Genomic DNA, 12,008 nt, shown 5'->3' on the forward strand with positions numbered 1-12,008 from the left:
AATTAGTGGACAGACGTGCTAAGGAAACAGGAGCAAGTTGAAGTGATGTATCTATCAAGGTAGCCCAGAGCGCCAGCACACCCCCCCCTTCTCTTCTTTGGTGAGACTCAGAGGCGAGGCGGAGTGTGCCGCCCTCTACGGTTTAGGTCGTTTCTCAATGGTAAGAATATCGCGTACGTTGGAGGCTCTGTCCTCAATCGTCAGCGCCACAGAGACCTCTAGTGCGTCTTCTTCAGCGTCGTGGTTCTCTTCACAGTCTACCTTCATGTCACCTCTCGTCGCGGCGGCTTGGTACTTCTCTTGCTGTCTCCGCTCTCTTTCCTCTGTCTCAGCCTTTCGCAAAAAGTGCAGGAAAGGCAACGTGCCGCCACCGATCCCGAAGTAGTACCTAGGAACAGAAACGCAGGAACCCTAGAGAGGCCATTTGCAAAGGCGACCAAACAAAAATAGTCCTGACGGCTTTCCGGGTCCCTATCTCTGATATTCCTGAAGCTTTATATGAAATAGTTTTGAACTGAAGATGGAGTTAAATATTCCTTCTTCCTGAATAATATAGATAAATAGAGGTAGCCAGCAGAGAAATGTATTTGTAAAAGTTGGGGAACTCTTCGAAAATAAAACCCCTGTCCCTGCGGGTGCTGAGCGGCTGAGGCAGTCGAGGCGTGCGTGGATCGCGCCTGTTTTGTGCGACTGCGCAACTTCGTTACCGATTCGTTACGTTACTTACAACCGTCAAGCATGGACAAGAAACATCCAAGGGCTGTCTCTCAGAGAGTATCGTGTGGACACGCGTCTGAGGCCGAATGCGTGCGATGCGCAACGTACCGCTTGCCAGCAATGAGCGCTTTGCCGGTGCCTCGCTTCAGCAGTTTTTTGAGAAGCTGCCGCAGCGTTTCGAAGAGCTGCGGTCTGTAGATGCATTCAGAGGCGACGATCCAGTCGAACTGGTGCTGAGTCGCGCCTGGCAGGCTGCCGCTCACGTCGCCCGTTGGCAGCGCCGCCGCGGAGCCCGCGACGGCCCCACGCGAGCACGCACACTTGCAGGAGCAGCACAGAGACGGAAAAGCTTCCCAGGAGGCGGGGAGAAGGAGGCAGTTCGCAGGTAAGTTCGCGCACCCTTCGGGCAGCGGCGGCGCCGATGCGTCTGGTGCGTTCGCGGACGGCGGACGCTTCGCGAGCGCGCAAAGGCGCATTCTGTGGCTCTCCGCCGCGGCTGGAGGCCTGGCTGGGTCTTGGGCGGCGTGCGGGCGCCGGCTCAGAGAAAGGTTGAGAGCCACCGTCGGGCCTGTGACGCCCGCAAGCACCTCGGCGTTCAAGTCCTGGAAGACGACTGCGCCCGCGCCCCTCTGAAGCATCAGAAGGCCTACCAGACCGTGGCCGCAGCCTGATGCCAGGTGCACACGCGCCAAAGGCAACTGCCAGCTAGCCGCGTTCGACTCCGGCTCAGATCACGAAAGCAGACACATGGATGCCCCGAGGACGCGGCTGACTCCACGCTGCAGCACGCGTGTAGCCCGGAAGCAGTTCAGTCTAGGCGTCAACACACGGGCACACTTCACCGTCAGCCGAGATGCGTCTGGAGGTAGATACGTTTTGCTCCCCCATGGTGAGTAGCCTATCGACACATAGACAGATAAAATAGATGGATACATAGACAGACAGAGATAGACAGAGATGGATAGGCAGAAATCGATAGACAGAGATAGATAGACATACACAGAGAGAGACAGACATAGATAGATATAGATATAAGTAGATATAAACAGACTGATGTATCTGAGTCGTGGGTGCGCTTACCGAGGTCAAGCACATGTTGGGCTGCGACGTCTTCCTGTTTTAGTTTCAAGATGAACTGCACGAGGTCCCAGGAGCATTCCCACACAGAGAGGCCGCCTTCGTATTCCCCTTCTCTCACCTGAGAGCAAAGCCGTGCCAGGACGCGCGCAGCGCGGAGAGTAGTGGCAAAGAGGGCGCACGCCGGATGCTGACGGCCCTTTCTGGCAGCCAAGACACATGCGGCGTCCAGGCCTCCGCTGCGGCGCCTTCACACCTTCACATCAGACCCCCTCCACAAACAAGTCTCAGGCGTGGACGGGCAAGGCGCGGAAGGCGGAAGCCGCACAGGCATTGAAGCCGAAAAAACATCTAAACAGCCGCGGCGGGACGAAAGCCCCCGTCCTCCGCCGAGAGACAGTCACGCCTTCGACGGCGTCCCCCTTTCCCTTGAAGGACTTCATGGGCGGGGGCGACGCGTTTGCACACGCGTACCTTGCGAAAAAGGGCCTCGTCCTTTTTCGCAAGGTCGATTCATTATGCCTTACGTCCTGCATCGCGCAGTTGCGGTCGTCACCGTTGCCTGAGGCTGCGGCCTCGGTGCTCGCCACGCTCCCGCGCAACGTGTGCACAGTCCATCCGGGCTCTGCAGCAGCCGCGTCTGTCTGCTTTCCGCTTCCGGTGCGCGTCGGGCGCGGGGCGAGTAGTCCGCTGGGTGCCGCCGCGAGTTGAGGAGCACAAGAGAGAGGACAGGACGAGCTCTGCGAAGCGGCCTCGGTCGCGGAGGACGCAGGCAAACGGCGAACCGGGCCCTGTAGAGGGACGTGGTAAGAGACGAGAGACCTTGCCGTGGGGCCGCAGAGCGGCGCCGGGAGCGAAGGTGCCGCCGTGGCCATGATGAGAGAGAGACACCAGGCGAAACTGGAGGCGCAGCGACGCCTTAGGGTTCACCGTTTCTGAGCCAGAGGCTATGTCGCGGACTGGCGCGGAAAAGCAGCCTCTAGAGGCTCGTGGGAAACTCGAGAGGAAGAGGATGGGAGTCGTCCACGCGCAGGGCTTTTGAGCGCCGCATGCTGTCTGCAGAAAATCCTTCAGAGGCGCGTCTGCTGCACGGTAGAGAAGGAAAAAAGAAGCCGAAGCCGCCCGTACCAGCCAACCTCCCTCACCGCACTGGATCTACTTCACCAGTCGGCGCCGGTGTAAACCTCGAGAAAAGAAGGAATGAGGCACGAGCGAGCAGAGGTGTGAAAACTCTCCAGATCCTCTCGACTTCGATGGTGTTCGTCTGCATGCAGCCCCCCTTTGCGCGCGCAGCTCAGGTTTTCACTTTATCATCGTTTCTCTATCCAAGTACGCAGAAATAGTAAAGCCCCTGCCATAAGTGTAACAGCTTCTTCGCAGGGTTTCATTTTGATCCATTTGTCGGTATTTCGCTTCCCTTCCAGTCTCCTTTTCCCCAACTGCCGCGACCGCGCATGCGTAACGGTGGATGTCGGTTTTTCGTTGTTTTCGCGTCGTACTCAACTCGTTTCTCGGCGACCTTCGTCCCTCGCTTGCCTAGAGTATGCCCCTCGAGGCTCTCCACCTCTCGTCAAGCTTCTTTTGTCTTTGTTTAGTGCACAGCTCACCTTCTCGGCTCTCTGGAGGCTGTGACTTCCGGCCGTGCGGGCTTTACATCCCCGCCTCTTTCTCTCTCTCTTTGTGTGCCCCGGAGTTCCGGAGCCCTGTCGGCTTCAGCTCATCTATTTTGCTCAGGCTCTCCTCCTCTTCGCCTGAACGTCTACATTCCTCTTCTCCCGCGTCGGCGCATCGGCGCGCTTGCCGGGACGAGGCACTTGAGAGGCCTCTCGGCGCGCGTGGGAACAAGGTGGCTTCCCAGCAATCCCGCCGAGTTTAAAGGCGCGCTGGCGGTGACAGACGAAGAAGGGCGGGGAGACAGTGAAGGTGGTTTCATCTCTTTGCGGTATCTGCGAGCTTCGATGTAGCTGAAGTCTTCTAGCCGCTGAAATCTCCGTTGACCACACATCGTCCGCTGCCTCCTCGTCCCTCGTCTCCGCCTTCGCTCTCCGCATCATCCCGTCTTCATCTCTTGTTGGGTGTCCTCAATCTCGTCTCTTCGGGTACAGCTGCTCACTGTCCTGCCGCGTCCCGCGTGCGTCGCCGCTGTCCGCTGGTGTGTCTAGCCGCCTCCTTTTCGAAGCGCTTCTTTGTGCACTGTTGTCGCCCTACCCTCCCCGCGCCCCTCGGCATCTGTCGTCGCCCCTCGATTGCCTCCTCCGCCGCGCCCGTCGCCTCGGATGGCCTCGCCAGCCGCTGCGGGTCGCGGGAGCCGCGCGGCCGCCCCGCCGGTCTCCGCGCCTCCGGTCTTTCTCCCTGGAGATCCGCTTCTGCGTCTGCTGCCGACTGCTGCGTCGCGCGCCGAGACAAAGCGCGCCGTCGAGCGTCTCGCGCAGGTGGAGCAGGCCTTCGACTTTGCGTCCTCCGCAGCGAGTGTCGCGCGCGCGGCCTCGGCAGCCGCAGGCCACGAACTCACCGCCTCTGCGCCCTGCGCGTTCGTCGAGAGTCTGCCGCACTTCCCCTATGGGATGGGGTACATTCAGAGCCGACAGAAGCGCTACGAGCCCGTCGTCGGCGACGTCGTCGTCGGGATCGTCTCTGGAAAGAAGGACGAAGCTTACACAGTGAGCGAGGCGAGGCGAGGCTGGGAGACACAGACCAGGCGCCAGTCGTCGTGGCGCTTGGAACCTCTTCCTCTCGTGGCGTACATTTCGCTTCTCGTCTGACTGCGTCCCTGTTTCTTCGCTGCGTGGATCCTGCCCGCCTGCGAGGCGAGGGACATCCTCTGTGGGTTCGGATCTCCTTCCTCCGGCGAGGCCTCGTGTGTCTCTGTTTTGCGTGTTTTCTTCCTGCTTTTCGACTGCATTTTGCAGCGGGGGCACCTTCGCGCGAGCCTGCCAACGCCGGCGAGGCGGAGCCTCACGCAGTCGCGTGTCCTGCCTCGGTTTTCCGCCTGCAGGTTCACATTCGCGCTCGCGGCGACGGCCGTCTGCCGATGGTGGAGGGCTTCGAGGGCGCGACGAAGCGCCACAAGCCCTCGCTCCGCCGCGGAAGTCTGGTGCTGTGTCGCGTTCAGGCCTCTTCGGTCGAGCTCGGCGCCGAGCTGACCTGTGTCGACCCCAGCTGCAAGAAGTCGTGGACATCCAACGAGAAGCTTCTCGGCGAACTCGAGGGCGGCCTCGTCCTCGACGTCCCGTCCGCGCTGGCCCTCAGGTAGCCTGAGCATAAGAATTCAAAACGCTAAAGAAACCAGAGGCCTGCTGGGATGCGGCGGCCGCCCACCCCGTCGAGAGGCGGGCGGGTGGTGCAGGAGTCTTCCGCCGCTCTCTCCGGCGTTTGTAGAGGTCGTGTAGAGCTTCGCTCGCGGGCGAGCGCCGAGTAGTGTTTGCGACGCTCTAAGCTGGCGGGGCGTCCACTGGCAGCTGCGTGGTTCGCTCTGGACTCTGGCTGGGGCCGCGGTGTGCGTGTGTGTATCGACTTGACACTCTCTAGCTGTTCCGAAATATACACCCAAATGTGTTTATTTTTATCACTTATTTGACCGATTTTTCGTAAAGCTGAGTTACGTTTTCTGGTGTTTTTGTTTTTTCCTTGTAAGGCAAGACAATCTGGCACCGAAGGCTTAGTTTTCATATTACGTAAATCCTCAGCAGGACGTTGTGAGAGTTGTTCGCGTTGTCGCATCTCCCGCTTTCGTGCGGCCCTTTCGCTCCTCCGCCGTCCCCGCGACTCGGCTCCAGTGTTTTTCGCCTCGCCGCTCTCTCCGCCGCCGGTCTGCGCCGCGGCCTGCTGCTCGCCGGTTTTAGGTCCGTTTGCCTCGCTGCCCTGAGTGTCTCTTCTGTCTCTGCCTCGCCTCAGTGGGGTGCGTCGGCCTCGGAGGGTGTGTGTTTGCGCGCGTGTGCAGCTTGTCGTCTCCGCATTGCTTTCTGCTGGAGAGCCTGGGCGAGCGAATGGTTTTCGAAATTGCCGCTGGGGCCAACGGTCGCGTCTGGATTCGAGCGAAGGAAGTCGCCGACGCCATTCTCGTCGGCAACATCTTGATCGCCTGCTACGGCAAGGAGCGGCACGTCATGCAGGCGATCATCAACACTCTCGTCGCGAAGCGAGCCGAGGCCTGAGGAGGCAGGAGGGCGACGGCGCACGAATGCCGCGACTGGTGAGAAAGAGGGAGTCGATAGACGCAGAAACCCAAGAAGCAAACAAAAATGGAAGCCTAACGGGCGGCGGGGCTTCACGCTCCGCTGGGCGGCTCGCGCGGTAATGTAGGACACGCGGTAGAAACGAACGACGTGCCAGCAGAGGAGAGGACATGGGGCTGGAACGTTCGCTGATTCAGGGACGCGCAGGAAATGTGGAAAAAGAGAGAAAGTGAAAAGACAAAAGACGCACGTCAGCTGCAGGAGGGGGCGGTCGAGGAGGATACCCTGACAAAGAAGCGAAGTCTGCGGGAGAACGAGCTTGAAGAGTAGTCTTACCGGCCGCCACAGCTCTCGTTTCACACGGTTGTATGGTGCTGCGTCGCGTGGAGGCGGCACTGACGCCTCTGCCGGCAGTCTTCGGTTGGCGACTTGCGAAACGGACGTTTTTCCATGCGTGCGACTACCTGACATGCAGTCCGCAACTCTCTCCGTTTACACTGTCAGCTGCTTTGACCGTGTACAGAAAGCAGCCACAGGAAGCGAGCGCAAAGAGTCCGAGACTTATGTTTCAGATGCCGTCGCGCACACCACGGTGCTTGGCTGCTCAAGCGCTTGCGAGTTTTTTAGCTTTCCTCGACACGTGTTGCGAAAGGCCTGCAGCTCAGCGTCATCCTCTCTGTTTTGTTCTGTGTCGCGTCGCGTGCTCAGTGCGAAGCTGCGCACGCGGCCAACTGGCTCCGCCTGTTTCTCGAAGCGCCCCCGCATGCACCGGCGCAGGCAAGTGCCCCTATGCAGCAACCATATATCTTCCGATGTATCTACATAAATAGATAGATCTAGACAGATAGATCTAGATAGATAGATACATAGATATACATAGATAGATCTACATAGGTATAGAAAGAAATAGATATATACATAGTCACCACTACGTTGTGAGACCTGCGAGTAAGCCTTATCTTCGTCGAGTCACCGCTATAACCCTGAACCGTCATATGCGTGGCAGCGCGGATCGCTAAGCGAATGTTTCTGTTTTTTCTGAGTCAGCGTCAGCCGAAACGAGCGTGGAATTTCTGTGGCGCCTTGCTAGCTGCGCGCGAGTGCCCACGTCCTCTGAATTCGTCAGAGAAGCTGCGTTATTGCACAGATACCGCGGCAGTATCTCCGCAGGCCCGCCGAAGCAGCCTGCGAGGCTGGCGAAACGATTTCTGAAGATGCGTTTTGAAAAGAGACCGGGTAGGGAGACTGCCGACTCAGAGACATGTACGGCCCCGCATGGATATTCGCGAACGGCACTGAATTATCGCGCAGACAAATCGGCGGCCAGCGCGCCAGAAGATTTTGAGACAGCCGAAAATCAGAGAGGGGAGAAAACTACATGCATGCGAGGCACGCGCAAAGGCACCGTGGTGTGTGCGTCTCGGAGCGCAAGTCTGCACACGGGTATGCACTGCCCTGCCGCGCGGATAAATAGAACGCAAGCGAACGTAAGTCAAACGCGACAAACAGGGGAGATGCGTCTCAGCTTCAAACTCCAGAAATCTGCGAGCCCTGCGTGCGCGACAGCCCGAACTCTCTCGCCTGTGCCTCCTCCTTCGCCACGCGGCGCCTGAATCGCACAGAAACACAGAGCAGCAAGTCTTGTGCACCGATGCCGAGGGAGCGGCGCACACGTCTCCACGAGTTTGAACGTAAAGCGTGTGCAGAGACAGAACGGGGAAAAGGCCTAGGAGGTTGGAGCATACGAGCTTCCTGCAGTGCCGAATCCAAAAACATACCTCCGCGCCCTCCCCATCCTCCCCCCGAGATCCAGTGCTTCGAAAGCCAGCAGAATAGGTAGCGGATATGAGCAGGATGCATAAATGAAAATTTCTGTCACCGTTACGCTTGCACACCGCCGGAGTATAGCCACTGCAGGAAAGTCAAATCTGCAGGCTGCCGGGGCTCTCCAGCTGGCGGATTAGCCACGCATGTCGGGAGTACGTAAATATGCATTGCATGTAGAATAAATACCAATATTTCGACAGATAGATATAGATATATAGACGCAGATATATAGATATAGACAGCTATTCCGTGCCTGCGTTCGGGGCAAGGTCTGGGGCAAAGGGGGGTCACAGCTGCCCTCATGCGCGACGTCTCTCTGCTGCGCAGAAGCAGATTTAGGCCGCCTAGCGGTCCGTCTCACCTGTAGAGATAGGGAATACGCACGCGCCTCTTTTTGTAGCCATTGTCGACCCAGAAGGGGTGGCGTCGACTCTGCAGACGGTGGCTGTGCCGAGAGTAGAGGATCTCCGCAAGGGGCAGGTCGCGAACGAGTGCGGCTTTCTCGTCGACGTAAGGAAACGCATTGATGGAATCTGAAGACGAACTCGCTCGCCCTCCGCCGCGCACCTCGGCCTTCACGCGCCAGGAGTCCGCTTCGCACACCAGGTTGTATAGACGCTTGATCCTGTGAAACAGAGAAAACAAAAAAGACAGGGAAGCTGTCATGCGGTGCGGCGGCACAAGGCCGCCTAAACCAGTGTGGAGAAAACTCGGCATCCATGAGGTTTCCCGGGCTGTCGCTCTACAACCCTCTCTGCTTCCCTGGCGAATGAAAATGCACTCAAGCGGCGATAGCTTTGCAAACGCCTCCCTCTCAACTCTCACCCCACGCCCACGCTGAAGAGTCCCCGTGTGTGCCTCCATACATAATACATACAACCCCTGCGACGAATCCTCTCACGCCGGAGCGCGGGCTCTGCATGCGCACGTGTATATATATATATATATATATATATATATATGTATACTGATTTAAATATCTATATACATGTATATACATATATATGTGTATAGATTCACATTGCTACATGTCGGCGCCAGCGCGTGAACTGCGTACCTGCTTCTTTCTTGCATGGGCGTGCCGAAAGGGTCAAAGACGTCGGGCGAGAAGCCCTCCTCAGAGAGAGAGGAAGAGTAGGAAAGATTCTTGCGTCGCGCGCGCTCTCCAGCCTCGCCCATCACGTGTCGCGCGACATTGACGAGGTGTCGAGGAAGGTGCGTCGTGGAAGGCGCCGCCTAGAAGAAGAGAGATGCACACGCTGCTTCTACTCAGCGATTGGAGAAACGCAAAGAAGCAGAGGCCAAACGACCTCCATCGTCCGCTCGGCTCGAGGCTGAATCCCGCGGAACACACACGCTCGAGTGACTGTGGAGGAACCGCTACCTCAAAAAAACTCATGCAAATTCTATGCCTGCCATGAAGTCGAGTTCGAAGCCCCGGGGGCTTGTTAGGACAAAATTGCAGTGCGAAGTAGCGTGTACACACGAGCATCTGCGTAAGCATCTGCGCGTCTGTCTGTGTGAGTATCGGTCTACAAACTCAAAAGCGAACTCCGGAGAGCGTGACGAGCCGGCAGCCACTCGAAACAGACAGGCTGAGTGGCGTAAGCCGCGCAGAGCCTGAGAGCGTTCTTCCTCTTCCTCCTGCTCACCGGCTTGGCGAGTGCGAGGCGGACATCTGGTCTGCCGATGCCGCTGAAGGTGCGGCCGGCGCCGCCAGGATCGAGCTGATTGAGAATGTATTGCGTGACCTCGGGGCCTGCAGTGCAGCGCGCGGCGGGGACCAGGTAGCGCGCCTCGTTGACCGCGTAGAGCTTCACGTGGTGCGGGACGCCTGAGCCACACAAGGCAGCCGAGAAAAGCGAAATCGAGCCTCGCCCTGAAAGCCCAGCGACGCGAAGGCGAGGGCGGGAGACACAGGAGGCGAAGGCGGCGCTCTCGCGGCGCCCGTCGGCGTGCCTGGACGCAGACGCGCATGGCGGAGGGCCTCCTACGCGGGTCACGCCCATTCACGCTTCTGCATGGGATCCTAACGTCTGAAGAAAGTGCTCAGAAAGACTGAGACTCCCAAGTGAAAACCAGCAAATCTCAACGCGATGCGCCGCTGCTGGAGAGCTCCGTCTCGCCTCCTCTCATGTGTTGATGGCGAGTGAGATTAACAGTCCTTCAGCCTGCTCCCTTCCATCGTCTCCAATCTGCCACCGCGTGGAAGCAGGATGCATGCAGCTAACGCCCGCTCGGCGGTTGCGGGAGTTCTAGCAAGAGTTCGCGGCTCGTCTTCCGCGTCCTCCCACTCTGCACGTGCTCTCTACTTTCAGTCTTCCCGCGAGTGATCCCGCTTGAGGCTCCTCGGCAGGTGGATGCATCTGCGCGTTGTCGCACCGTTTAGAGGCCAGGCTTTGAAGGCGTCGTTTTCCCACTTGCGAGTGCCGCCGTCAGGGAGGGGCGAGGGATTGAAATTCGCCGTCCGTGTGCCCCATCGCGGAGTAAAGATGTGGTCGCGCCGATGCTGATAGAGTCCTCTCTTCAGGTAGGGCCGGTTCATGCCCCAAGGCAGACCGGAAACGGGGAATATCCCCCCCTTGTGGCTGCCGCGCGGCATGGTGGCGGCGCGGATGAGACGAGGCCGCCGAGCCGCGGCTACCAAGCCGTTCTCTGTGTCGATTTCTATTCAGAGAGAAAATCCAGAGGACACACCGCACACAGGAAGGAGGAAGGGCCGCCCAAACGAAAAGACGGGTCTGTCCCGTCTTTAGACAGACCCGTATCGGTTCATCTTCTTCGCCTGTCCGCTGCGTCGAAGTCGCGAGGACGGAGCGCTCGAGAACGCAGAAACGCGAACTGACGACGGCGCTCACTGCCTCAGGGCCTTCGCTAGGCTTGCATATCGGAGTATTCTGGCAGTGGTAAGTGTAGAATGCTGTTGCGGCGCTCTCTTCGTGCTCAGAAAAAAAATCGGGGCCGAAACTCCAGCGCTCGCGCATGCAGTCCGGCTCTCTGCAGAGAAAAGCGGCTGTGCATGTCCGGTGTCAGTCTCGTCGCCGCGTCCCTCCAGCGCTCACGCCGCAGTTGAGCTGCGGCACGAATGTGCGGTGGATGGGACTTACTCCTGAGCTTAGTGCCTCTACTCGGCATTCTGGTCACACACAGTTGAACATGCTCGTGCTGTGGAGCTGGGAAGGAGGCATTTACCTCATACCCGTCTCGCGATGCCGACGCGAATAGCGTGCAGAGAGCTGCTGCAGCCGCAATGGCTTCCAGGGGCAGTCTCTAAGGCTGTGTGTACTTAGGCTGTGTCATAACAGGGTGAGATGAGGCTTCGAAAGCGCATTGCCCCCTGACCGGCGACATCGCTCACAACGCAACGAAAGGAACTGACGGCGCAGCCGCTGTTCGTCGCCGCCGCCGCTTTCACTCCTGAGCGATCCTGATAGCTGACGAAGTGAAGCTTGCCGCGACGCGGAGCTGGCTCTTGTAGCCTATTTGGCGTTGCATACGCGAAAGATCGCTTCCCATATGCGTCCCATTATAAATAGCTATCGTGTCTGTACAACTGACCCGCGATTCAAAACTGTGTAACTCAAATCGACTAAACCAAGACATTATAGTTCCTAGAATACGGAAGATGACTGCGGTTATGAGATACAGACAACCCGAGACCCTGCAGTCTTAGTGCTGAACCTACATTGGCATTCCCAGCCTCGAAATAGGATATACATCTGTTGTGTGAGTCTTCCGCCTGTGTGAAAAGATGCGCTTGCGTACGAGGGGTCGGAACTGCACTCCGACGGAAGATCCATAATCTTCCTTACACAAAAATCAGCGACGCGAAGGTGTCTCAGGCTGGTAGTGTCGCCTGAGACAGCCGTGGACAGTTTTTTGATGCAGTGAGAGTGAAAAGAGTGCGTGGGTAGCGGCGATGCCGCTAAGGCGAGAGCTATGCCTCTAAGCCTGTTGTAGTACTGGAGTTCGCCACGTCTCGCAGCGCGGCGACAGGTTTAGTTCTTGAAGAGAGTGAAAAGAGTGCGTGGGCAGCGGCGATGCCGCTAAGGCGAGAGCTATGCCTCTAAGCCTGTTGTAGTACTGGAGTTCGCCAGGTCTCGCAGCGCGGCGACACGTTTAGTTCTTGAAGAGAGTTCAGCCGCGCGTCGAGAAGAGCTAGAGTTCATCATCTGTAGGCGGTACAACTGCCACAGCCTAGGACGACCGGTA

The 12,008-nt window shown here is 58.2% G+C and overlaps 3 protein-coding genes across 3 annotated transcripts; 1 reads left to right on the forward strand and 2 right to left on the reverse strand.

Annotated features, from left to right (window-relative positions):
- Window positions 1–135: 135 nt before the first annotated feature.
- Window positions 136–2,669, reverse strand: BESB_073600 (uncharacterized protein; the record flags this gene model as incomplete). Its single annotated transcript, XM_029365733.1, has 4 exons — window positions 136–388; window positions 826–1,384; window positions 1,798–1,915; window positions 2,322–2,669. 4 exons carry the CDS (start codon window positions 2,667–2,669, stop codon window positions 136–138), a joined length of 1,278 nt encoding a protein of 425 aa, XP_029218217.1.
- Window positions 2,670–4,070: 1,401 nt separating this feature from the next.
- On the forward strand, window positions 4,071–5,948 carry BESB_073610 (putative exosomal 3'-5' exoribonuclease complex subunit; the record flags this gene model as incomplete). The annotated part of the gene is made up of 3 exons (XM_029365734.1): window positions 4,071–4,454; window positions 4,790–5,043; window positions 5,735–5,948. 3 exons carry the CDS (start codon window positions 4,071–4,073, stop codon window positions 5,946–5,948), a joined length of 852 nt encoding a protein of 283 aa, XP_029218218.1.
- Window positions 5,949–7,496: 1,548 nt separating this feature from the next.
- On the reverse strand, window positions 7,497–10,398 carry BESB_073620 (uncharacterized protein; the record flags this gene model as incomplete). Its single annotated transcript, XM_029365735.1, has 5 exons — window positions 7,497–7,578; window positions 8,158–8,421; window positions 8,854–9,032; window positions 9,449–9,630; window positions 10,179–10,398. 5 exons carry the CDS (start codon window positions 10,396–10,398, stop codon window positions 7,497–7,499), a joined length of 927 nt encoding a protein of 308 aa, XP_029218219.1.
- Between the last annotated feature and the right edge of the window lie 1,610 nt (window positions 10,399–12,008).

The sequence above is a fragment of the Besnoitia besnoiti genome (genome assembly GCF_002563875.1).
Source record: "Besnoitia besnoiti strain Bb-Ger1 chromosome Unknown contig00007, whole genome shotgun sequence".
Lineage (NCBI taxonomy): Eukaryota > Apicomplexa > Conoidasida > Eucoccidiorida > Sarcocystidae > Besnoitia > Besnoitia besnoiti.